This window comes from Cucumis sativus, chromosome 1 (genome assembly GCF_000004075.3).
Source record: "Cucumis sativus cultivar 9930 chromosome 1, Cucumber_9930_V3, whole genome shotgun sequence".
In the NCBI taxonomy this organism is placed as follows: domain Eukaryota; kingdom Viridiplantae; phylum Streptophyta; class Magnoliopsida; order Cucurbitales; family Cucurbitaceae; genus Cucumis; species Cucumis sativus.
Window position 1 is genome coordinate 18,866,510 of NC_026655.2, and position 26,605 is coordinate 18,893,114.

A 26,605-nucleotide genomic window follows, 5' to 3' on the forward strand; every position below is an offset into this window, starting at 1 on the left:
AAATTAAGTAGTTTTTAAAATGGTTGTTTTTGTTTTTAAAATTGACTATTGAATTCGACCCTTATACTTCAATAAATAAATTTACTATTTTTTTAAAGAAAATAATCCATTAAGATCAGTGTTTATGTTTTTTTAATTTAATGATTTAGTTATTAAATTGTGTTAATGGTAAGATGAGATGATTTAATTTACTTTCCATTTGAATAAAGAATGGGGTGATAGCCCAAAAGTCACAAACTTTAAAATTTGTTTTAAAGCTTCCAATCAATTTTGTCATTCTCCAATAATAACAATAAAATAAAGAAGTTCAAAAGATTAGGTTAGAAATGCCCTTTTAATTCTCTTACTTTTAAAAGTTAATTTATATTTATTAGGGACAAATACGATTATGGTAGCATGATCCATTATAATATTTTTGTTAGATTTGATTTTTTAGTTTACATTTTTATCATTTAAAAAAATTATCATGCATTAAAATAAAATATATAAATATGTTTTCAAAATTTGTAATAAAAATGTATTTGTTTCTTTTAAGAAATAAGTAGGACTTAATTTAAATTTATTAGGTATACTTAAATTTTGGAATCATATAACTTGTTAAATTTTTTTTTAGAATGTTGTTATAAATTTGATTTAAATGGTAATTTGAGTATATTTAAATATATATCCTTAATAAAACATGGGAAATTAACAAAAATAGGATAATTTTTAAGGGTTTAAAGAGTTTTAGGATGGATTTTAAAAAAGATGACATTTAGGACAAATTAACTAGGAAAAGTCTATATTACCCTTTAGTTATAAAAAAAACCTAAAAAACAATTTATGGAATTTCTTCTCCTTCTTCCTCCATTTTCTCACTTCCAAAAAGAATATTTCATTTTTCTCTCTTTCTATCCGTATTCCATTTTTCCTCATTTTCACAAAACCTTTGATTTCCTTTTTCTTCCTTTCTCATTTTTCATTCACAAAACTACAAAAACAATGGTAGTTCCGGTGATTTCATTGTGGAACATGACTTGGGACTCGTGATCTTGCTGCGAAAATTGGATTCCGACGAGGAGGGGTAACAATTTGATTTTGAAAATAATAGTAAAAGTTTTGAAATGTGCAAGATAGGTGCGAGATGTGTACGAGATAGGTGCGAGATGTGTACGAGATACGTGCAAGATGTGTACGAGATACGTGCATTCAACCATTCAATGAAAATGCACAACAACAAAAGCAATCCGATCAAAACAATCCCTAAACAAAAAGTGCGTGGTTATAAAAAAAAGACTGAGAAAGGAGAATCTTGCACGCCGCATCTTCGACGGAGAATCTTGCACGACCACGTACAAACTGACCACCAATGGATGCCTGAACGATTAACAACGGTAAATGAGATGCGACAGCGACTGAGAAAGGAGAAGAGTTGAAGTCGGGTTGCCCTTTGTCTTAGTAGAAGAGAAAGTGAGGGAGAAGGAGAAAGCCGCAAGAAGAGAACGTGAGGGAGAAGGAAAAGGAGAAAATGACATAAAGTTAATTTTTAGGGTTTTTTTAAATTAAAGGGTAATATAGACTTTTCACACCTCATTTGTCCTAAAAGTCTTCTTTTTTAAAATCTCATCTCAAAACTCTCACTACCCATCCAAATAATCTCATTTTTGGCAATTTCCCATAAAACATCGTGTTGAAAAATAATAATGATAACCGGAACGCCATATTCCACGGCTTCTCCGTCGCACCAAGGCTGAGCTCTCCGGTGTAGTGAGAGAGAGAAGAGGAAGAGAAGAGAGAGAAGGAGCAGGACAACGAAGCGTTTCTGACAATGGAAATGGAAATCATAGACTTTACAAGAAAACTAATTAAATTATCTCCATTTCTGCTCTACGCGGCTATATGAATGCTTCATTCTTCCTTTTCTTTTTTCATTTTTTTCATGATTTGGATCTTGGAAAACCCACCCCCCCGACTTGGTTCTTCCCTCGAGATCATTATTCTGTGAGTATGATTTCTTACCCCATTTCCTCTTTCTTACATTTGGTTCGTTTTTTCATCACTCAAGTGAGTGTTCAGATTCTGATTCCGATTCTGGGTCTGATTCCCGTTTGTTTACGTTATTTTCCTATTTCTTGATTGGCAGTTTTGGATTTTGGGAATCTTAGCTCTAGATTTTCTCTTCTTTAATTGTTATTTTGATGTGTTTTACCCATTTCGGTTGATTACTGGTTTTACTGTTTTTGCTTATTTGATTTGAATTCATAGCGTTTTTTTCTATCGCATTATTAGTTTTCTTGTCATTTGGGGTTCTGGGTAGGTCTAATTTTAATGTGTATAGGCGTCGGGTTGGCTTGACTTTTCTGTGAAATGTAGATTACTCAAGTTACATAGGCCGTATTGATTGGTTTTAGTTGTTGGTTGGGATGCTTCATAGATTAGAATGGACTATTCTTTATTCTGTTTGTGGGGATTGTTGGAAAGTAACTTACTGCAAAAGTTTCTTTCAGTGTACAGTGAAACCTTGTGCTGCTCATGAGGTGTTTACCATAGGAGCAATTCGAATTACGATACTATTGAGTTCTATAATCATTTGAAGCTTTACCTTTTCCATTTTAGCTAATTAGATGATTCTTTAGAACTTGCGATAAAATATTTTGTTTGCTATCTGATTGCAGATTTCCTTCATCAGTGATCAGTCAATTTTCAGATTTTTTTTAACTTTTTGACATTTATTCCTCTCATTGGAGGAGTGCGTATTGGTAGATAGCAAGCGAAATGCAAATTGTTTAGAAATTTAGCTGCTGTACATTTTGTTGAAGATGAAGACAACTCAGGCATGGTGTCCTAGTGAGATGCAGATTTTGCCAGGGTCTCGCCATCGTACTCATATGAAAAAGCCGTTATGGATTATCGTCTTGGTTTCCTTTATCATTGTCTTCCTTATCTCTGCTTACATGTATCCACCCCAAACTAGTGGTGCCTGTTACATTTTTTCTTCTCGAGGTTGTAAGGTCATTACGGACTGGCTTCCACCTGCTCCTGCTAGAGAACTTACTGATGAAGAGGTTGCTTCTCGTGTTGTTATTCGAGAAATTTTGAACTCACCTATTGTATCTTCAAAAACTCCAAAGGTAGCATTTATGTTTTTGACTCCTGGGTCTTTGCCGTTTGAGAAGCTGTGGGGCAAATTTTTCAATGTAAGTTTTTGTTTTTTCATTTCTAATTCCAAGCTGTTTAATCTTTATTGTTCTTGAATTTTACATTGTCTTTATTCCTCTGCAATCAGTTAATGGTGTACATGGCTTTTCGTTCTCTAGGAAAAATACTCAATTATTACGTACATGACAACTAATAAATCTGATTTCTTTTAATTTAGTTTCATGTGCCAGTGATAATGATATCCATCAAGGCTTTGAAAGAAGGGGAATTAGTAGTTTTACTATTTTCTCGTCATTCTTTTTCTTTTCATTACTTCTTGATGTGCAGACTGATTTTCAACGAAAACTAATTCACATCTACTGGTAGGGTCATGAAGACAAATTCACTGTTTATGTCCATGCATCTAAGGAGAAACCAACTCATGTCAGCAGCCACTTCTTGAATCGGGATATTCATAGTGGTCAGGTACCTTAAGTTAAAAGAGTTATTAGTCTATATGGTGTCAGAATGAAATTCCCAATGCCTCTGTAGAAGCTAGCCTGATATTAAATTTCACTCATTGCATATGAGTCATTCTTGCCTCATTTTTTGCATCTTATCCTTTTGTGGAATCCCCTTTCTGATGAGAATGTAAATAATTGGAACTCTTGATTGATAATTATTGCAGGTAGTGTGGGGTAAAATTACCATGGTTGATGCGGAGAGAAGATTGTTGGCAAATGCTCTGAAAGATCCAGATAATCACCATTTTGTTTTACTTTCGGATAGGTGACTGATCGAAATCTCAGTCTCTCTCTCTCTTTTTCTGTTCATGAATTATGTTAAGTTCTTATCGTCAACTACCATGTTCCTTTTATTTTGCAGTTGCGTGCCTTTGTATAGTTTTGACTATATCTACAAGTATCTGATGCATTCAAATATAAGTTTTGTTGACAGGTGAGTTATATAGCTGCATGCTCCCTCTCAACATGTTCATTTCCTCAACTTTTCTGTGAGAAAATTCACACACACACAACTCCTAGGACCTGGTTTCTTGTCAAAATTCAGGACAAACAATTCGATACTGCATATTGATTTGTTTGTAGAATATCTCTAATAGTTGCCAATTACCAATTTTCTCAGCTTTAAGGATCCTGGGCCACATGGGAATGGCAGGTATTCAGAGCACATGTTACCGGAAGTGGAGGAGAAACACTTTAGAAAAGGTGCACAGGTACACTCTGGAAATTTCGCTCATTCATACAACTTTCCAAAAATTTAGTCTTTTGTTGTTCTTGTTGTTGCGTGTGTGTGCGGAAGAATTCTTTTGTACACTAACGGATAGAATTAAGTACTTGGGTTCTTTCGTTAACTTCTGGGCTTGTCTAGGTTGCCACTATAACTATGCAAAATTTCAATAGTTCTCTTGATTATTTTTATTCATTTGAAATGTCGCAAAACCTAAAACTTTAGATTAGGTTTGATGGGTTTTACTCAAGTATGCATTCATTCTTATTTCTTCGACATCTTTGACCTTAAGGCTTAGATTTTCAGATTGAGATATTTATTCCACGTGCGCATGTGACAATTTTAATCCGATTTTTTTTTCTTGTTTGCAGTGGTTCACAATGAAACGGCAGCATGCTTTAATAGTTTTGGCTGACAATCTTTATTACTCCAAATTTCGCGATTACTGCCGGGTGATTGTAAACATATGTCTTCTGTATTTCTATTGCAATATTAGCACTAATGTGTGTACTTTTCTTTTGCACATGTTGTACATCTTAGGGGTATGTTATAATGCTCAGTCTCTCCCTCTCTCCCTCACACACACACACGCACAGCACAGACACTTCATTAGAAGATAAGTTGAATGCATATTTCTCATTTTCCCGTACATCCGAGTCCTGACTTCCTGAGCGAACTTTCTTTTGATTATATAGCCTTTTCTTGATGCTTACAAATATGTAGACACCATTTTTCCTAACCAAACTGTATATTTGGGATCTAATCATATCTACTCCATTTTCTTTGAGTTGGACCTTTAATAGAAGTAAAAGATGAGAATATTTTTCTCTCATCTCAATGGTGTGTCATGGTACACACATGTCAATCCTTTTCTGCATTCCCACACGTCTGCAAACACCTAGCCTACTGAACCATTTATTGGGTTTGAGGTTTTATGTATGTTCTTTTATGTTCAACCATTTCCATTTTCTTTCAAGAGCTTACCCTTTCGAAGCTAGGGGGAATATTTGGAATTTATGTTTCGTTGCCTAGGCAAGTGCACATGAGACTCCATTTTCTTTAGTAGGTAGAAATTAGCATAATCCCAGTTTCGCAAAAATCGCGAGGTTCTCTCTTGAAACAGATTAGCATTAATGGTCAATTATGATAAATCTTCCGCCCACGTGATTACCAAATACCGACTCACCACAATGTATTGATATGTATATTTTCATCCACAGCCAGGTTTAGAAGGGCACAATTGCATAGCTGACGAGCATTACTTGCCGACGTTTTTCAATGTAAGAGTTTCTCCAGACTTCTTACCATAGACCATTTCCCGTATCTCTAGCTAAAAAGTACCCATTTCTACATACTTTAGATGATTGATCCTACTGGAATCGCAAATTGGTCAGTAACACATGTTGATTGGTCTGAAAGAAAGTGGCATCCAAAATCGTATAGAGCCGAGGATATTACCTATGAGCTTTTGCAGAATATTACGGTATGATTTATTTATAATTTCAATATTTTCACTTTACTGATTTTCATTGGTGAAGCTCCAAAATGTTAGCCTTTCCAGTCATTTTTCTTACCAATTGCAGTTTGTCATCAACTCACCCCTTGCACACCCCTAGAGTAGGGCAAGGGGATTTGAAGGGGAAATGAAAAGTGTTGTGCATGTTGATTGTTTTAATGGTGCTATTTTAATATTTTTGCAGTCGATTGATGTGAGTGTGCATGTTACAAGTGACCAGAAGGTATGCTTGTTCTGTTATTTCAATGAAATTTTGTTGGTGTCTTCATCTAATTTTTTTTTTTCTGGGTCCTTTACAGAAAGAAGTACAAAGGTGGCCTTGTTTGTGGAATGGTTTACAACGGCCATGTTACCTATTTGCAAGAAAATTTTATCCTCAAGCTTTGGATAAGTTGCTGTATCTTTTCTCCAACTATACAACAATTTGAGTTAGGTTTTTATGTTTACATTTACTTTTGAAGTTTCAAATTCTTTTGGAACATCAATAACTTCAGAGTTTTCTGTTCAATCTGGCCTTTTATTCAGTTCTAGGTTGTAAATTCCTGGCCTTGGGAAGGTTTGAATGTGACCAACCACCTTTCTTGTGTGCATCGACCTGCTTGCCGAGTGTCTGGTGATCTGAGATTGAAGGAAACTAACATGTTGGTGTTGCTTCCTCGGGGATGGGCATATTTTCTAATTTTTACTTCATATTTTTTACTTTTTTTTCTTTTTTCTTTAGAACAGAAGAACAGACAATTTTGAAGGAAGATAATTTCCTTAGATCTTGTAGTAATATTTTGTAAACATGTGGATCTGAAATTTTGTTCTTGCAAATTTTTACAAATATATATTTTAAGTTTCAAAGTACCACATTTCTGTGCTGCACTTCAATTGCAAAGCTCTACAAACAGGAAGGACAAAAAGCTCAACTTATCTCATAAGGTTTGGAAATGGACTAATTGCACTACTCAATCTGTTAACTTTTATATGTCCAGAACATTTTCCTCCTCTGCTTCTAGTTCATTAGAAACCGACTTTCCAGGCGCTTTTTGCAGAAGTGCCATCCTTCTAATGCCAAAGTCAATTGACGTTATGTAAGTTTTCTCATCATAATCTTCACTGTCCAGCAGTTTCCCATCTGTGGTTTTAATTCTTTTTTTAGGATTCATTTGATGCCTTATGTTTTAGGCGCTCATATTTTCCATCTGTTAATTAGTGTTTCTATACTTTTACCAAAACCCCTTGTATCTTTGCACATAACCTTGTCGTGAAGTGATACTTTAATATTTTTCCATCATCTTTTACCTGCTAGTCTTTCTGGTTCTACATGTTATTAAATATGGTTTCATTCTGCTTTGTGAGATCACCACGGTTTCGTTCTCCATTGTATAACACATCAGAAGCAACATGATGATTCTGTTAGCTTCTCTCCATCATCTTTTACCTTCCCTGACCTTGGCATTTTATTTGTCAACAGCCATAATCTCGTCCACATTGATCACGACAAAGCCTTCACGTTTGGCAACCAAGCTGATCCACCGCAACTCATATCTACATCCACTCTATGACCAAAATGAGACAGTTGAGGACCGATCGAAGAGAGAGCAGACAAGCTCAATCGAACGCTTTGATTTTCTCGAGTCAAAGATTAAAGAACTGAAGTCTGTTGGTAATGAAGCTCGATCAAGTCTCATTCCTTTCAATCGAGGTAGTGGGTTTCTTGTTAATTTGTCAATCGGTTCGCCACCCGTGACACAGCTCGTAGTGGTCGACACTGGTAGCTCCCTCCTGTGGGTGCAATGTTTGCCTTGTATCAACTGTTTTCAACAATCGACCTCATGGTTCGATCCTTTGAAATCAGTAAGTTTCAAAACATTGGGTTGTGGGTTTCCTGGGTATAACTACATTAATGGTTACAAATGCAATCGGTTTAATCAAGCTGAGTACAAGTTGAGGTACCTTGGTGGGGATTCCTCACAAGGAATTCTTGCCAAGGAATCACTTCTCTTTGAGACACTTGATGAAGGTAGAGTTTTTCAATACAATGCTATTTCAACACAAATAAGTTGATAAATAAATTTGACTTTCTTAATTGTTTTAGTAACATATTTTACCGTGTTTTCTATAATTATTATTTTGTGATATCATATGATTTGTAATACACTATATGATTTAACAGAAAAGAATTGAAATTATAACATAGAAAAACTATATGAACTTTAATTTGTAATTACAACATTTTGTCAAACTCACAATGGTTAAATTCAGTATTTGATTGTTGTACAGGCAAAATAAAAAAGTCGAACATAACATTTGGGTGTGGTCATATGAACATCAAAACCAACAATGACGATGCCTACAATGGCGTATTTGGATTAGGAGCATACCCCCACATAACAATGGCCACTCAATTAGGCAACAAATTTTCCTATTGCATTGGCGATATCAACAATCCTCTCTACACTCACAATCATCTTGTCTTAGGACAAGGATCTTACATTGAAGGCGATTCCACTCCTCTTCAAATCCACTTTGGCCATTATTATGTCACTTTACAATCCATCAGTGTTGGCTCTAAGACCCTCAAAATCGACCCAAATGCCTTCAAAATCTCATCGGACGGCAGCGGTGGAGTTCTGATCGACTCTGGAATGACCTACACTAAGCTTGCGAATGGTGGGTTTGAATTACTTTATGATGAGATTGTTGATTTGATGAAGGGTTTGCTGGAACGAATCCCAACTCAGAGGAAATTCGAAGGGTTGTGTTTTAAAGGTGTCGTCAGTCGAGACCTTGTTGGGTTTCCGGCGGTGACGTTTCATTTCGCCGGCGGTGCTGATTTGGTGTTGGAATCGGGGAGTTTGTTCCGGCAACATGGTGGGGATCGGTTTTGTTTAGCTATTCTGCCAAGTAATTCTGAGTTGTTGAATCTGTCTGTGATTGGGATTTTGGCTCAACAGAATTATAATGTTGGTTTTGATCTTGAACAAATGAAAGTGTTCTTTCGTAGGATTGATTGTCAACTTCTTGACGAGTAAAGGTTTTTGTTTTTGAGTAATTATTCAAGTGTCATCACTTGATGAATTTGCAAAAATGATTCAATCTTAAAAACTATCTCTACTTTCTACTTTCCCCGTTTACTAATAACTTCAACTTTATTTTCTAATCCATTTTTTACAATTATTTAGAAACTCAATCTTACAACTCTATATCCCAAATATAAACTTACTAACTCCAACACATTAACTTCATTTGGATTATTGACACAAAAATCTTTTGAAAATTTTGAAACAAGTGGATAGGTTAGGCAACTTGATGGTCTCTTTGTTGAATAAGTATATGTAACTCCTCGAAAAAAGTTAACATTACAATAAACTATTAATGTTTTTGTTATTATACAAAAAAAATTGAGAGGAATATGATTATTTGGGTACAACAATGGGGGATGGAGGGACTGATTTATGGATAGGTGTGCAGTCCCAACCACCTTCTTTAGTATGAGAAAAAGTAAAATGCTTAGGAACCCATGTCTCACCTCTTGATGCCATTTCTCTTGCAATCTCCCTTTGTTTCTCCTCCAAAGTTCTCTTTCCTTTTTTTGCTGCCTCCCAGTCTTTGCTTAGAATGCCTTGGCTCACCTCACTCCATACCACTGCTGATTCACTTGGCCACACACACTGTTGAGTATGAGTGAAAAATGTTCAATTCACAATCAGACATGTATATATACACAGACACAATGATACACTATTTTTTATCAAATTTAGGACACGAACACGACAATGACACGATTATTAACATTCACTTTTAAAAACATATATAATTTTCAAACAAGAGCGAAAGGTAAATTTAATGTGTTTATGCATTTGTATGCTTAACTAATTAGTTTGGCGTATTTTACCATCAAATTTTATTGTTTTGTCATATATTTATCTATTTAGTGTATGTAACAAATGTTTGATGCAAGTTTAACAAATGTGAGAAGTCTATTGACTATTGTCTAGCTCATCTATTACACCAACATGTGTTTGATACGTGTTCAGCAAATGTTAGAGTGGTGTATATGCTTCTTAGCTTGTTTGATACGTGTTCAGCAAATGTTAGAGTGGTGTATATGCTTCTTAGCTAATTGATATTCATTTTATGATGTGTATTGACTATTAAAGAGCTAGAACAAGTATTAGAGAGCTGTCATAGATTTTGTCAAAATTTCATTCCATTATATAAATGAAAAGTTTGTATGGAGCTCACGGTATGATGAAGAAAGTTGATTACGAAAAATATTATACCCTTAGGTCTTGAACTGTAGGAGTTCTCAGCCTCCAAATGTTTTCTTTTGCGTTGTAAATGACTGCAACTTCACCGCTCTCTATGTTCTTCGCCGTGACAGTTCTGCAATTATAAGAAATTAATTGACTTCAGAGGAAATCCATAGCCATATTTTGTGTTTGTTTACACCTTTGTGAATAAGACTCTTGAAATATGCCATATATCGTAATGCTAATGCATGAGAAAAGGAAAAAAGAGGATTTTCTTTGGTTCAAAAGACTCGAAACCACAAAATTTTCTTTCACAAAGTTGAAACTAAAGTAATGATGATTCCAAACTGGTAGCGGGATACTTATAGCATAGAGCTTTGGTTTACCTGTCCCATTGACCATTGACCTCATAAAGAGGCTTTGATGACAAACTATCAAAAATCTTTCCTTTGATTGATCTAGCATTCCCTCCAAATCCAAAGAAAGAAAGACCTTTGAAACGTAACTCAGCTTCAAGACCACTGTCATGGCAAGCAATTCTGAGATTACCACTCCATTCAGCCCCAGGTGTTGGAAGGAATTTGAACATCAGATTTGGGGCATTCATAACGTAAGTTTCTCTATGATTTGAAAGTCTCAGCTCTCTCTTCCCCCTTACTTCCACCTCCACAGATGTACCTACAAAAGTTGGTTGGTGTAATGATAAGATTTCTATTAGATTCTTAATCAACAGTATATTAGTAATTAAATAGGAACGTCCTTTTGGTACCGGTTAGAAATAGGAAGGAGTGAAAACAGAGGAGGTAAGAAAATCGTTTAGACAGTTTTAAGCTTCAGTTAGTATTACCCAGTAGAGTGGAGATTCGAAATATCTCGAATACTTGGGTTGCCTTGTATTTCTTTTTAATCTTTTTATATGAAAATAATTCTGATTTGGATTCTATTAGCTTCATAAATTGTGCAATGACTAGAGTACAGCTAACAAATAGTGACCACACAGAGGGGATTGATAATCGAGTATTTGCCACTGAAATCATGTACTATGTGAAGAAAAATGGAGATTTTGAGTACCATAGAATTTGGCACTAGGCTGCTGACACCATATCATTTCCAAGTTTTCCTTTTCATCAGTAGCATGGAGGGCACTCACTGGTGGATGATGTGAAACCTGACAAATTTCATACAAAAGAAAGAGTCGGTAACTAAAGAAGGATAGATCTGTAAAGATGTTTTTCATACAAACGGATTAAGTAAGAACCTGCTCAAGTAGAACATTTAGGGAGCCTGCTGAAGCATGATGGGTTTCTCCAAGAATTGGGTTGAAAGGAGAAATACCAAAAGTTAAAGGACGAAGAGTAGAAATGTTCCATGCTACAACAGCCACAAATCTGTCTATTGGGTTCTTCCCATTGTTGCACTTCCTTAACATGTCTTCATTGAAGCAATACACAGATTCACCATAACATTGAAGTTGTGATTTTGGCATGTTGAACTGTGGGGGTACCTGAAATTTAGTAATTCACATAAACCTTGTCATCCAATAATATTACTAAGAATATTAGTTTTTTTGGGTCTGAGTTCAACTGAGGTGATGGGAACATTCAATCATCATACTTTCTGGTCCATAGTACGCATTTTATCTAGTTGAGATACTTTCCACTTTGACAATGCTAATTGCTAACACTCTTTTCAGATTAAAAGTAAAAGTAGCTGTTAAGTAAAATCATATACTGATTTTTACTTGAAAGGTCACGTAATAACACAAAAACTCATAAATCCAAACATAGTTCAACTCAGTGTTGATAGAATGCAGTACATCTTTTTAAAAGGTCCAAACATATATTATTTCTTTTTGAAATAGAATGACAGTTGAGAAGTTGAGAGAGTTACCTTGAAGTGAGATAGATCAGATCCTGGCCGTACATCTTTAAAGAGGCTTAGGATGCGACTGAGTAGGTTAGGAGCTTTATACTCGGCTGCATCTGATCCAGCCTCCAACGAAACCGGTTTGGTCAAAGTAATCCTTCTCACCGCCCTTTCCGTGTCCTCCCCCGCACCCTATTAAAATTCCAGTATTTTTGTCAGTACAATTTCCCACCCGCTTCTTACGAGCGTCGTATTCACGCATTCCTAATAAAAAATAAAATAACAAAAACAAATACATTTCCCACGTGCGGTCCTTCAGAAGAAGTAGTTCCAATAATTTATTACAAATCATATCGAAATTTTAAATTCAATATTTTATATATATATATATACATATTATGTAATCTTGAAATTGGGTTCGTATTCTTTAGTCGAATTATTTTTATATTTCATGATACATTTACTCGTATCATAAATAACAATACCACCTAACTTCTCTTTTTAAATTCAAACATGTGACATTATGATTGAGAATTTTTATATCCTTTTAAGTTTCTAATTTAATAAAACAAAGAATGTAGGTATGATTTTTAAATAAGTTTTTGGTTCATTTAATAACAATAATAATAATGAAAGAAGTTTTTTTTTTCTTTTTGAAATTAACAATGATGAAAGAAGTTTGACAAAGGAGTATCCAAAATTTGAGGACAGAATAAAAAAAATAAAAACATTAAATACGTAAATGGTCCCTAATCTATTAGGTATCACCAATTTGATATTTAGCCTTTTAGAAATTTCAAATTGATGATACCTTTAATGTATTAGAAATCTCCATTTGGATTTCCAAGGAAATGATATAATATTCAATTATTAATTTAATACTTTAATATTTTATTATTTATTACTATTATTCTAGTAATAAATACAAATATAACAAAATATATAAAAAAAAAATTCTAAATTGTAAATGAAAAAATGAAAATAATTAAATTTCTCAAAAAAAAAATATTTATTTATCAATATATTTAATTACATCAACATGCTCCTAAAATATTTCATCATCAAAATCTTACTCAGCCAAAACAAATTTCATTATTCACTACTAGATATATTTGTATGTCCACATATTATACTAATAAAACAAGATTTAAAAAAATTTACCAACACTCGTAAATATATATTTTCACTATTGTATATATCAATTGAATAATCTTCTTTACAAAAATAAAAATCTAAATAAAATTTAAGATCCCAAATTTGGGATCACACGTACTTTTTTTTACTTTGCCAAAAAAGGAAGAAAAGCTAAATGGTCTTGTGTGATTGGGATATATATCTCCCCAATTGACAAAATAATGGCAACGTACGTGTATATGGATATATATTAGACATTGCAATCAAATAAACAAGACAACAACCAAATCCTCAACCATTCATAGTCTCAAATAGAGACATCCACGTATCTATGTATGCTTTTTCTCAATTCAAACATGGCAGAACGAGGACAACCATTTGGGTCCTTGTCCACAATTTACGAGACTCGTCTAAAAATCAACTCAACTATCTCTGCTAACGTGAGCAATAACATTATTGATAAGTTATAGATAATCCATCATTTAAAAGTTGGAGGTTTAAATAATTATAATCCACCAACTCGTTGTAAAAAAAACTCAACTATCACTCGAACACTATTCAAACTAATAAAGACTAGTACCAATTTAGGAAAAGATGTGTTTGCTGTTTTACAACCAAATAAAGGCAGCCAGGCATGTGACTTGGTCTATCAGACGAGGGATCTTAGATCTATCATTATATTTTAATGTACAATTAGCGATAGCTATAATAAATATAAATACTAAAGTTAGATGAATGTCCCTAACAACTACCGATAACGATATAATGTTTAAAAGAACGAAAGAAAAGAAAAAAAAGATATACGTATCGGGTCACAACCGAAAAAAGCATGTTTTCTTATGGAAAAAACAATTTTCCAATCTCTATATTTAAATTTAGTTTCTATTTAATCTATATATTTTCTTTAAATTTGGAATTTGATTTTTTCTTCTTCTTCGTATTTTGTTTTAGTAAAGAAAAATTGTAGTGTTTTATGTAGGGAAGGTAGTACTAGAAATTTGGTGGATTTGACCTTGTGGCAACAAGGGAGGTCACGTGGAGGTGTACATTATTGTAAAAGAGAGTGGGTGCTTTTATTTACTATCTTAATTCAACTAACTTCATTGAAACTACTGACTTTACTTCTTTTTACTTATTCCATACGTACTTTACTTTGAGAACTCCATCCATCCGACATTTTTGTATCATCTATGTTTCTAAATTAAGAAATCATACGACCCTTTGGTAACTATTTACTATTTGTAAGTTGTTTGAGATGTAAATTAAGAGTGTAAAGGCACAAAGGCACAGTAAATAATAAGAGTTCTCAGATATATCTTTTACTAGCTAAGATATATGAAAATAGTATGAAAAATAAACTGCACCTCAAATGGCCCTTTAATTTTTTTTTTTTTTTTATCTTTTTAAATTTTGAAAACAGACCTATTCACCTCATGCTTTTCATATATATTAAGTAATATAGTTGAATTCTTAGTAATAAATAAATAAATAAACTAAAAATTATTGTTTTTAATTTTTGGAATGTGATTTGATTAAAATCGTTCAAAAACAACACAACAAAAATTACTTCATCAAATAGTTACAAATGAGATCTAAGTAATTTAGTTTGATAATCATTTTGTTTTTTTAAAATTAAACTTATAATTATTACCAATACCTATAAAAAAATAGCTTTTTCTGTTTTGAAATTTGGCCAATAACTTGATGTAAATCATTTTTAAAAAAAAGAACATCAACAAAAAAAAAAAAAAAGAAAACAAAATAGAGGTCTTAAATATTTAGTTTCCTTGGTGTCCAACACAGTCTTCAAGTTAAGTAATTACATATTTAAAATTATAAGTTTTTAATCTCACCATATTATAAAAACCCATAAAACCCTTTCAGAAAAAAACCCACAAAACCAATGATCTATAGACAAGATTATCATGAATACCCATCACATATTTATTGAACCAAAATATGAGAAGGAAAGGTCACATTTCCAAAACCTATTCATTCTTACATTAATACTTATTATACAAACTCAAGTTTTTCCCAACTTTATATATCATAATAAATGGACTCAAATGGCTTTAAAAAAATCAAATTATATCTCTATATGAAAAACTGGTATTTGGAAGTTCTTTTTGAGCAATGATTTAAAATTTACTTATAACTCAATAAGTATACCTTTAATTTATCCACCAAATTTTCTGCATGCAAGGTATTTTTTTTACAAAAAAATAATAAGAACATTTACAAATACAACATAATAAATCAAATATTCACAAAATATATCAAAAGCTCATAAACAAGTCTATATCAATATTTGTATTTGTATTTGAAAAAAAAAAAAGAAAAGAAATATACCCATATGGCCCATGGGATTTAATTTCAATATTTTTTATTAAAAAATCCCTTTTTAGTCTTTGAACAATATTCAAGGAAACATCAATCTCAATGAAATACGTGTAATTTTTTAAATATCTTAAAAACTTTAGGACATGAAATATATATATATTTTTAGTTTTAAGTATAACATTGAATGACATTTAATAAATTTCTCATATATCAAATAACATACTAAAATTGGATACAAATATAATTTTTTTTTTTAATTTGACAATTTAATCAAAATAAAAAAAAAATTATTACGCTTTGCTTAGTCTAAATATAATCTAACTTAACTAAAACACTATGGAATTAAGAAATGGAAAAAAAAAACGAAAATAAACGTAAAAGTTAAGTAAACAAACGAAAGCCTAAGATGAAAACGCTCACAATATTTTAATAATCTAAAAACAAATTATAAAAAAATGGAGCCAGCCGCGTGAACTCCAATGTCGCCAGAAACGGCGGTTCAATCAGAGAAACGATCACCGTCAAATACTAAACTATTTCGACGACAAATCCAAGATTCCATAGAAACCGGCCGGAATACCGCTATTGATTTCCAAAACAAGGGCGATACAAAAAGCGGTTTCCAGCCGTCAATTATAGAAAGAAAGAAAAAAGGATTCGGGTTGGAATTTAAAGATGTAGAGAGAAAGAGAAAGCGGTACATACCATAAGTGAAACCGAGGATCGACGGTGTGGAAGAGGAGTCGCCGGAGCAGGAGAAGAGAGAGGAAGTGTTGAAGGTTGGAGGGAAAGGGAATGGAAATAGAGAGAAGAGGGGGGAAAAGGTGTGTGGAGAGGGAATAAGAATTTGGGCGATTTAAAAAGAAGGGATTGACCAATCAAAATTTAGAGCGAAGGGAAGATGGAACAATGGAATGCGCGGTGGTTTGGTTGCTTTTTATATATTATAATATTCCTGTTTTATTTATTACGTCAGCAATGTCTTTTATTTTTTTTTAATATATAATTTTTGGATTATTGATAATTATTAACTATGAATATTTTTAGAATCAGCTTTCTAACCATTTCCCATTTCTTTCTTTTTCCCTTATCTTTTATTTTCAAAGATTAGGTTTGGTTTTTTCTTCTTTTCCTTTTTTTCTTCTTTCAAATAGTTAACTTATAAAATAGTATATTTTTTATTTGATCCTGTTTTTTAATTTTTTTTGTTTGTCTTCTTATAGCTTTCCACTTTTTTTTTTAATTTAGTATTTTTATTTGTTTCTTTACTTCAACAAATATGAGCATCAGAATTAAAATTTTAAAATGTATATATTATTTTTTATATTGGATTACCAGAAAATATCATGTGCTCAATCAGTCAAGAAAATTATAATTGGATACCCTCACCCATTTTAGAAGCAAAACTAGCTTAGACGTGAAATAGAAATAAGATTGTTTTTTATTCGGAGGAGGTCATCAGTTGGGCGGATAATGGATTCGTCGATGAATCCAATCTTGTTCTTCATTGAGAGGCCAATAACAATTGAGAAGCTCCAAGAAACGTAATTTTTTTTAGTCTAAGTTGTTATGTGACTAACACTAGATTTTTTGTGTTGTGATTATGGTATAGAAAATAGGGATTTAGATATCCTTGATTTTGATCAAAAAAGGTTTGGGGAGAGGAATCGAATTGACTGGGAATGAAATTTTCGTGCGATTCCAAAGTGGTATGTGGAAGGTTGGTGAGAGGAGTTGTCATGATGGTTATGATTTTGGCGAAAGATGGTGGAGATGATGGTCGAAGGAAGAACAAGAAAAATTAGGAGGAAAGGGTATTGCACACTCTGATATCATATTGAATAGAGTTGGAAATTAGAATGCTTTCACTCGTTTTATTCACTGATCAAGAGTGAAATTTATAGTAATATTTACAACGGTGATTGTACCTGTAAAAGGAACTAATTTTTAACTAATTAAGAACAGAAACTAACTATTAAAATAAACAATTTTACTTCTTCTTAAAACTAACAGTTAACATAAACAATTTTACTTCTAATACCTATTATTACAAACACGAGGAATAAAAAAGACCTCCCATAAACATTTATTTGTTGCATTCAATCGCAAATTTCTTCCAGTATCGTAGAGTTTCCTTTTAATTCATGAGTTAAAATTAAAGAATCTAGTTCAAGCTAACATTGGATAGCATCATTTTATATTCAAAAAACCTCCTCGGCCTCTGGAATGGCCTTCAAAACCCTACCATGGGAATCACGAATTGTGACACCGAAACCCATCCTTCCCGTTGGAAGACTTGAAGCATCAAATGTTCATTTTAATCTCTTCTTCCTCCGGCCACCTCCATCTTCTAATCTCCTGATCATCACCCAAATTCGACACTTTTCCCATTCCATAATTAATTAATTTTTGTTCTCTTTAGGTACCATGTGGTCAACTAATGGCCACTTATACTTAAACTATTCACTTTTGTTCAAGTCACTTTATAAAGGTAAATATGTACAAAAATTTAATTTGTTTTATACCCAAATAAGTTAATATTTTCATTGTAAAGAGTTCAACATTAAAGTGAAAGGTGATCGGTGTTTTCTTATATATCACACATAAATTCATGAAACATAAAAATAGCAATGAAATTTCGTTATCGTTGATATAATAAGAAACAACAAACATATTAACTCTATTCAAATTCAATGAATCTATTTAATTATTGTTGATATAATAAAAAACAATAAAGGTTTATTTATCCATTTATATATATATGTATATTTAGTTTTGTAATCTTTCCTAAAACACCAATCTAGAGATATTTTCATGTTAGATTAAAATTTCCACCTTGCTTAAGACTATAACATTTATAAGAAAATAGTTTTGAAATTGGCCGAAAAACTATTATTTTTTATGAGAAATATTGTAAATTTTTTAAAAAAGAAATGGTTAAAAAGTAGATTATAACTACAAAAGGTCTTCTGGCAAAAAAAAAATGAATTAAAAAAAAAGTAGCTAAAAATCAAATGTTAATGAATTAGTCGTAAAATTAATTAGTCAAAACCCCCAATCCCATCTTTGTAACTCTTTCCAAAAGTAAATTTCCAACAAAATAACGAGATTGTCTAATAATCTTAAATTAATTTTTCTATAATGTAAGTGACAATAAAATTAATTATCATTTCATCAACATTATCTAATAGATAATAGATTTGGGTGAATTCACTAAAACTAATTAAAGCCATAAATAACTAAGAGAAACTTATTGTATTTTAATTTTGGCCATCACTTTCTAAAGGTAATTTGTATTTTTTTTTTTTTCTTAAAGGAGGTGTTGTTATCAGATTAATTACATTCACATATATATATATAGATAGATAGATATTCTTTTTCTTTTTATGTCTGCACGATTTTAAAACAAGTTATATTGACACATAACATTACTATCATGTTTTAATCAAACCATTGGTTTTTGTCAAACTATATAAGCTTTTAAATCATCGTTATTAAATGTAATGACCCCATGGATTAATCAAAATGGAATTTATATTTTTCTAAAATTTATATTCGATTCAAATCAACCATAACACGTTCCTATCATGATCAGTTCCAAAAAGAAAATCATATATGTTTAATTCATAATTTTCCATTTTGTTTGTAAGAGGAAAAAATGATTGGGTTTTGTAAGAATGATAATAAAAGGCAAATTATTTATACCTCACAACCCAATAAAAGAATGATAATAAGCATTTAATTATTTAAATATTGTTTTACAAATTCTTATCTTATAGTCGACACCTCATCATGGTGTTGTCACAAAACCCTTGTAATTGTCATCTAGGAATAGGAATTGGGACAGAACAAGTCACTTTAACTACAATAAATTCAATTCTTTTTTTAAAAAAATTGAGTATATGAACATCAATTTTTGTTTTTGAAATTTGATTAAAAATTCAACTGTTGTTTCAAATCATTGTAAAATATAGAAAGAAAATAAAAACAGATTGTTACTAAGGAAGACCTCGAATGAATGATTTTAGAAGAATTGAAATAAAATCGAATGGTGATAGAGTTTTAGTTAAAAGAGGAAATATTACAAATAAGTTAACCAGAATCCAACAAACCACACATCTCATAGAAAGAGGAGAACGAATCGGATACAAAAGAAAACCCTAACAACATTGCCGGAGAAGGAAGAAGACGGAAAACAAAACAAGCCAATTAAAAACTTGGATATTCAATTTAAAAAGTTTTTTATGTATCTAGTAATACTATTAAGCAATAAAAACAATTTTTTTTTTCTTTTGAATCTCAACTAAAATTAGTTAGTTTTATGAACATGTTTAGTTTACCAATTTTGTATTGGAAAATTATAGAAAATAATACAATTTAGGAAATAAATTCAAATTATAGTACAATGATAAAATATTTGTATATAAATAGTAAATGATGAGTAATTTTTTTAAAAAAAATGTCAAATCTACCCTTTAGTAACTTATAGTAATTAACAATTGGTACGGAGTTTACAAAGATCAATTATCACTAATAGTTATCTAAAGTTTTTTAGATAGAGAAATTTAAAAATAAGACCCAAAAGTAACCAAACACAATCCTAAAAGTCTTTGAAATTAGACTTGATATATACATATAGGAGTTGTTAATTAGATTTGAAAGGTGGAAGATAGGAAAAGTGTATAAGAATGTGAAGATATTAATGTGTACGAGAAGTAAAAGTTTCATATTTGTGGGAACCCCTCAATACCGTGTGCATTTAATTTTTTTTGTTTCTAAACAATCTAGACCTTGCCGACGCCGGTGCCGGCGCCGGCATCAAAGCCCATATCATTTGACCTTTATTTGAACCTCTCAAAGTCTCAACTTCATGTGACAAAAGCCAATCCTCTTTGACCATCTTTCAATCCTTTTATCCCTTTCCCACTCTAATTCTTTTCTTTATGAAAATATGTTTCAACACATAACCCTACGTTGTAACAAAATAAACTATATATCGTTAAGCTATTGACAAAAACTTTATAATTCGATAAGAATAATCTAAAGAAAATGAAACTATCACGAGCTAATTAGAGGGTTAGAAAACTAATTTAGTAGCTGATAAAATCACATGAATGTATATATTGGTAGTGTTAACTATTCCCACTGAAACCAAGTTTTTTATAATTAGTTTATATGTTTATTGTTTGTTCACATTTCTTTTTTAAAGAAGATTCTGTCGAAAAAGAAAATGCTTTGACTGGTACAAGAGTGCAATGTGAATAGATTAAAAATATAAATTTCACAATGATACTCTACTTTTCCTTTACATTATTATTACAATTACTTAATTGCATTTAGACATATTGAGATGTAAAGAAAAATAATACTCTTAGTACATATTCAAATAGAATTTTAGAATTAGGGAGAAGGAAGATAGAGGTATTATATGAAAAGATAATGCAAGAGGGAATTGGATCACATTTTAGAAAAATAAATAATTACATTGAATTTCATCTCAGCACAATTTATTCTAATTTAGTAGTACAATTTTGCATGTAATTAATGAATTTAACTTACAAAGTAAACATATATGTAGTTCATTAATATAAATTGTATAACTTCATTCCCCTGGATGTTCAAGTTCTAATTTTCAAGGTTAAAACACTTTGAAAGGCATATAAGAAGGGTCATAAAATTATTCAGATTTTTAGTTTTTATTGGGAAAAAAAACTTTATATAAAGAATAAAAGATGTTAGGTTTATTCTAGATTGCTTTTTCCTTCTAGATCCCAAACTTTAAAGTAACTTTCAATAGTTATGTCTTATATACTTTAAATCCATTCATTCTTTTACCTTTTTAACTTTGAAATAACTTTTACAAACCAATATGTTAGTTGGATTTTATGAAGGAAGTGATGCTTCTATAAAGAAAAAATGTAATGCGTTCTATTTTAGGATACAATTAATCATGAATATGATAATGTATTTAGGGTGAATATTATCTTAAAGAGATAATGTCAATTATTTCTTGCACTCAAATTCTCACATAAGTAGAAAGATCGATAACTTTTTTAATTTTTGATGACATATTCATATAATAATTCATTCTACCATTCAAAGATATTTGACATAATATTTGTACCAATAATGGTCATCTATACGTACCATTATTGAAGATGATAGAGAAGTAGTCACTTTCTAGAAATATTCAAATAGTAGTATGAAAAATATTAATGAATTTATTGATAACATATATGTAATTGAAATATTTATATATACTTTACCCTAAAAACTAAAAAGTCACTATAGGACAAAAGCTCATGCTTACACATAATTTTACTATAAAATATTAATATTAGGTTAATTTTGCTATTTTTGACAATTTTTCTAAACTTTTTAAAAACTTTAGATAAATTTTGAAATGTTTTAAAAAATAACAAAATATAGAAACTATTTATATTTTATAAATATTTTGTAAATATTTTTTTTCTATCTATAACGATTCTCACTTTCTTCTAACATATTTTTTAATTATTAAAAAGTAGCATAGTTTTATATTTTACTATTTTAATGCACTTTTTACACCATCGAAATTAATTTTAAATGATAAAAAACACAACACACTCTAATCAAGAAGTATAATCCATTTGTTACTATGGTAAATTTATTGAAATAACTCTATTGATTCAAGATCGAAAACTATTATGTAGATTTGAAATAAACAAATTACGTCGTGATCCAAGAACAAAAAAATGAGCAAAACTTTAAATCTTAGAATATGAAAAGTTAAATCAAGTTGAGACTACGGACATAAACTTTGACTAAGTCCACAATTTAAATTATCGATATTGAAACCGTACTTTGATGTTTATTTTTAGTGTTTTAGGACCATTTTAGCAATGTAACGAAAATATCAACTTTCATCAGAGTTAATATTAAAGTCGTACTTAACTATATTTCAATTATGTCAACAAGAATTTATACAATAGATGACATGAACGAATTTGTTTCTAAAAGCTAAAATTACCCAAAAATGTACCTTCTTATGCCATAAATAATGTTTTTGTTGGGTGCAAAATATATAACAAATTAAATAAATAAATAATGTCGATTGTATCCATCTCTATGCTTCTCTTTTCATGTACAAAAAAAAAAGAATTAAAAAATAAATATGTTTTCAAAAAATAGTTGGATGCAACTTAGGTTATGCATTAGTCTTCGTTCATCTCCATTAAATCACTCAAAAAATATATTTTTTTTAAAAGAAGTTTGTCACGTAACAATTTTGTGATTGAACACTTGTTAGTAGATTTGAACCAAGATAGGTCCTAGACAGACTAAAATCTCATATCTTAGTAGTCTTTAGGTTTGAAGTTTAGTTTTCTTTATCGACATTTCTATGTTTCAAAGTGTTACATTTTTTGTCTTTACGTATTGAGTTTGTATCGAATATTTGATATTAGGTTTTAAATGTTAATTTACACTTTGATTATCATTTAGTTTTAATGTCTATTAATTATTTTAAAAGATTATTGACTCAGTTTGATTATCTTTTTCATTCACTGTTGAAACCAATCTTAAAATTTCACTTCTTCCATCACTATCTTAAATTATTTATTAAATATTAATTAACGAATGGGATTGAGTATTATTGTAAAAAAAAGTATTATAAATTTAAATATTATTGTAACACAAGCAGCAAATTAAAATAAAACTCAAACTCCACGCATGGAATTGCAACATTTTTATATATTGAAGTTAAACTCAAAATTTTTAAAGATTAAAATCGTAACAATAGTTTGAATCCAACATCAAATGGATTGATCTACTGTTATCAATATCACAACCCTATCAAACCAGTAAAACAATACAACACATATATTAAATATATGATCAGGCCAACGAATTCACGTTGTCTCCTTAAAACTATTTTATTCAGACTAATGCTCGAGTTTGAGAGTAATTGTATCACATGATAGAACATATTATTTTTCTTCTAGAAGGAGCATCACATGTAGAAGATCAATAACGAACAAAAACTTTGTGGATGTACCGAACTTTTTTCTAACGATTTTGAAAATGAAGAGATATACTTTTTGGCGAAGGTAAAATTATAGAGAACCAAAAGCCAATTTGTGGTCATTCAAATAGTTGTGTCATTTCTTTAAATTGGTTATTCTCGTGAAATGAAGCAGTCATTTATGAGAGACGTCATTCCCAAGAAAAACTACAACATTTTTAGAGATCGAAACTATATTTTTCTCTCATTAATAATAAAATATAAATGTGACTAAAAAGCGTAAGCAAAAAGTGAAATTTTGCATCTTAAATGATAAATTCAGGAGGAGTCTAAAGGAAGAAGAAACAAACAAACTTGTCCTTGTTGTGACATTTAAGACCATCACAGACGAGTTTTCCCCTTAGACCATTTCCATCCTTTTTAAAAAAGGACGGACTGATCAAGAAATTTTAGACTACTCAATGTTTATAAAATATAAACTTTAAATTTCGTTGTTCTACTAAGTCAACTAATAAATATTTATTCAACTCTTTATCGATACGTAAGATATCTTCAGAGGACACTGGCTCAAATTATAGATTTTCCATTTTCAATTTTCTATCAAATAAACCCTTCAACTTTTTAGAAGTTTGCATTTAATTCCTTCATCTTTTCGTCGAAAATTTATGTCTTATGTGTAATCAAATCATGCTTAGGTTAACAAATTTAATTATCTTACTAATTTAACTTTTGAACTATATAATAAAATTTTCACTTTTTGCTTTGCTTTTCGATCTTTTCATCAATTTTAAATTTTTAGCATCGTAATTATCTCAAATTAATTTATCAACGTTAACTAGCACCAAAGTCTAGAGTTTGTACAATGCTAAAGAAATCAATATTAAAAATATAAATATCAAATCCTAAAAATTAAATTAACCCAAAACTCAAAATTTAATAACAAAAAGTCTTTTAAACTAAATTTAAATCAAACTCAAAACTAAAAACACAAATAAGCATTAAATTCAAACTTAGAAGAAAAGATGATTTTTTTCTCACAATGACATTCATGCCAAAAAGATATATTAGGTGAAATTCAAACTATAGAAAGAAAAATGATATTTATAAGACAATTTTATTTGTTGTTGGAGATAGTATATATAGTAAATGAGTTAGATGAATTCGTGGGTGAATATTAATGGGCACTAGTGGTTGGGTTTGGCTCTGACAAAAGTCACAACCAATTATTAATTGGATGCATGCAACCTATAGCAGACGTCAAGTTACCTTATCAACATTACTATTCAATATCATCCTCTTCGTTTTTCTCTCTTTATTTTTTTAGTTTTAAGTAGAATAATTGGAGAGTGATGATGGAACCTTCGAGTTCAAGGAAAACAACCTAAATTAATTATAGTTGAGATAAATTATATTGTATTTGCAAGTATCTTTATATGTTCGTTCTTTTGTTGGACTGTTACTTTTTTTTCTTTTTGTTTGTTCATTTTCGTTTTCGTTCAATGTAGGGTGAGTAAAGATTCAAATACTAAAATCAATTCTAGAATAAACGTAAGATAAACTATAACAAAAATCAGTAAAACAAGTGAGAGATCTTGGATTTGGAATTTGAGGATTTACGCACACTTCCATGTCCGCCCTTGAATCAAGGTCAATTCAATCAGTGATTCCTCCTTCCACTTTCTTGCTTTCTTGTTCTCAAATTCTTTGCCCCGTCCTCCAGACTATGAACCACATAGCATTGCTCACTTCCTATCTTTCAAAAGTTGTAATATATATTATTCTTGAATCTTTGATAAATGATTTTTTCAACAATTACCGTAGAATCCATTAAATTATGAATGTTAAGATTTTCACACGGAATCCAAGCTTGGAATTGTGTGACGATGACCGACTTAAATCGGTGCAGTGATCTAAATTTTTATTTTAGGTCACATGTTGGCATGCAACATCAATTTATGTCAAAAGTACTAAAGAATTTCTATTTCAACCAAAATTTTGAAATGTTCATGAAAATTCATAGTAATATGGCTAATTTTTAAAGAATATGAATAAAAATAATGGTAAAGTTTGTATATTTAGAATTGTTTATAGGTTAGTTTTTTTTGTGAAACATATGATTTGCTTGTAAAATGTCTTTCTTTTCATAAAGTGATGAATATCTAGATCTAAAAATTTGAGGATCGAATTAAAACAAAACTCAAGTCTCGAAGGTTATAAAACTATAATATTTTAAATTTTAGTGACTAAATTAAAACCAAATTCAAAATTTAAAAACTAAATGTGTAACATTTTTAACATTTTAAGACTTATAAGTACCAAATAAAAACTAAATCCAAAACTTAAGGTTAAAAAAGTTTCATATTTTTATATTTTTTAAGAAAATCAAAACATGTGGTTGTATTAAAAACGGTCGACTAGAAGATGGCTTCGGGAAGGTGACAAAACAACAAATAAATAATGAAAGAGAAGCAACTAACATGTAAACTAGAAATTTATCTTGGCTATGATTTTGCTTCAACAATCGTCCTACGATAAGACAAATCGATGCCATCTTAGAACAAACCTCCACCTTCAAAAGTATAGGTGAGTGTTAAACAATGAGTTATGGTAGGTCGATATTTATGATCGAGTATGTGAATTTTTTGACTAATTGTTAGGGGCCAGTTGATGCATGTATATAGTTGTACACACAAGTTGATGTGGATTGAAGATTGGGTAAAGTATGGGCCATGAAATCACTTTAGGACAACTATTATTATTATAAAGTCACACCATGTGAATATAGAAAGAGTCCATGCAAACATAAACATTAACATTAATAATAGTAGCCTTTGAAGTCAAAAATTAAAAAATTGAAAAAACAAAAAACAAAAGCCAACAATAATAGCCCCCAACCCCCACCAAATATGATAACAAAACTATTCAAAATTGCTTTTGAGTAAAAAACTACAACAAAAATTTTAATGCTATAGGAAGTAACTATTGATTTAGATTTGTGTTTGGCTTTGTTTTTTAGAGTCTTATAAATGAAAGACTTAACTTTGAGTAGTAGTTGGAAAGATTGATTTTGCATAAATTTGTTAGAATAATTTTTTTGTTAACCATATATGTATATTAAAATAATTGATTAGGCTAACATAA

The 26,605-nt window shown here is 30.7% G+C and overlaps 3 protein-coding genes across 8 annotated transcripts; 2 read left to right on the forward strand and 1 right to left on the reverse strand.

Moving 5' to 3' along the window:
* Positions 1-1,615: 1,615 nt before the first annotated feature.
* Positions 1,616-7,955, forward strand: LOC101222732 (glycosyltransferase BC10). Of its 6 annotated transcripts, none has more exons than XM_031884136.1 (12): positions 1,617-1,984; positions 2,655-3,176; positions 3,505-3,603; positions 3,806-3,906; positions 4,003-4,074; positions 4,261-4,351; positions 4,737-4,817; positions 5,586-5,645; positions 5,726-5,848; positions 6,066-6,104; positions 6,181-6,957; positions 7,341-7,955. In XM_031884136.1, exons 2-11 carry the CDS (start codon positions 2,799-2,801, stop codon positions 6,307-6,309), a joined length of 1,173 nt encoding a protein of 390 aa, XP_031739996.1. In that variant the 5' UTR covers positions 1,617-1,984; positions 2,655-2,798; the 3' UTR covers positions 6,310-6,957; positions 7,341-7,955. The 6 variants fall into 6 exon arrangements, with proteins under 6 accessions (XP_031739999.1, XP_031739996.1, XP_031739990.1 ...); XM_031884130.1 differs by having other exon boundaries at positions 1,617-1,980; XM_011658645.2 differs by having other exon boundaries at positions 1,617-1,980; positions 2,743-3,176.
* Positions 7,271-8,901, forward strand: LOC101211440 (aspartic proteinase CDR1). The gene is made up of 2 exons (XM_031886549.1): positions 7,271-7,889; positions 8,150-8,901. Exons 1-2 carry the CDS (start codon positions 7,271-7,273, stop codon positions 8,899-8,901), a joined length of 1,371 nt encoding a protein of 456 aa, XP_031742409.1.
* A 263-nt stretch (positions 8,902-9,164) lies between these two features.
* Positions 9,165-16,377, reverse strand: LOC101211686 (oxysterol-binding protein-related protein 4C). The gene is made up of 7 exons (XM_004146321.3): positions 16,168-16,377; positions 12,013-12,180; positions 11,381-11,626; positions 11,194-11,290; positions 10,509-10,800; positions 10,153-10,255; positions 9,165-9,540 (listed from the first exon to the last, which is right to left on the reverse strand). The coding sequence occupies exons 1-7, from the start codon at positions 16,168-16,170 to the stop codon at positions 9,286-9,288; spliced, it is 1,164 nt and encodes a 387-aa protein (XP_004146369.1). The 5' UTR covers positions 16,171-16,377; the 3' UTR covers positions 9,165-9,285.
* Positions 16,378-26,605: the final 10,228 nt, after the last annotated feature.

Excerpts from the sequence above, each read along its gene's own strand:
- LOC101222732 (XM_031884136.1), top strand. The coding sequence starts at position 2,799 with ATGAAGACAACTCAGGCATGGTGTCCTAGTGAGATGCAGATTTTGCCA. Across the intron at positions 3,604-3,805 it reads GGGATATTCATAGTGGTCAG|GTAGTGTGGGGTAAAATTAC; the intron begins GTACCTTAAGTT and ends TAATTATTGCAG. Across the intron at positions 4,818-5,585 it reads AATTTCGCGATTACTGCCGG|CCAGGTTTAGAAGGGCACAA; the intron begins GTGATTGTAAAC and ends TTTCATCCACAG.
- LOC101211686 (XM_004146321.3), bottom strand. Across the intron at positions 11,291-11,380 it reads TAAATGTTCTACTTGAGCAG|GTTTCACATCATCCACCAGT; the intron begins GTTCTTACTTAA and ends GAAATTTGTCAG. Across the intron at positions 10,801-11,193 it reads GCCTAGTGCCAAATTCTATG|GTACATCTGTGGAGGTGGAA; the intron begins GTACTCAAAATC and ends CAACTTTTGTAG.
- LOC101211440 (XM_031886549.1), top strand. The coding sequence starts at position 7,271 with ATGATGATTCTGTTAGCTTCTCTCCATCATCTTTTACCTTCCCTGACC. Across the intron at positions 7,890-8,149 it reads CTTTGAGACACTTGATGAAG|GCAAAATAAAAAAGTCGAAC; the intron begins GTAGAGTTTTTC and ends ATTGTTGTACAG.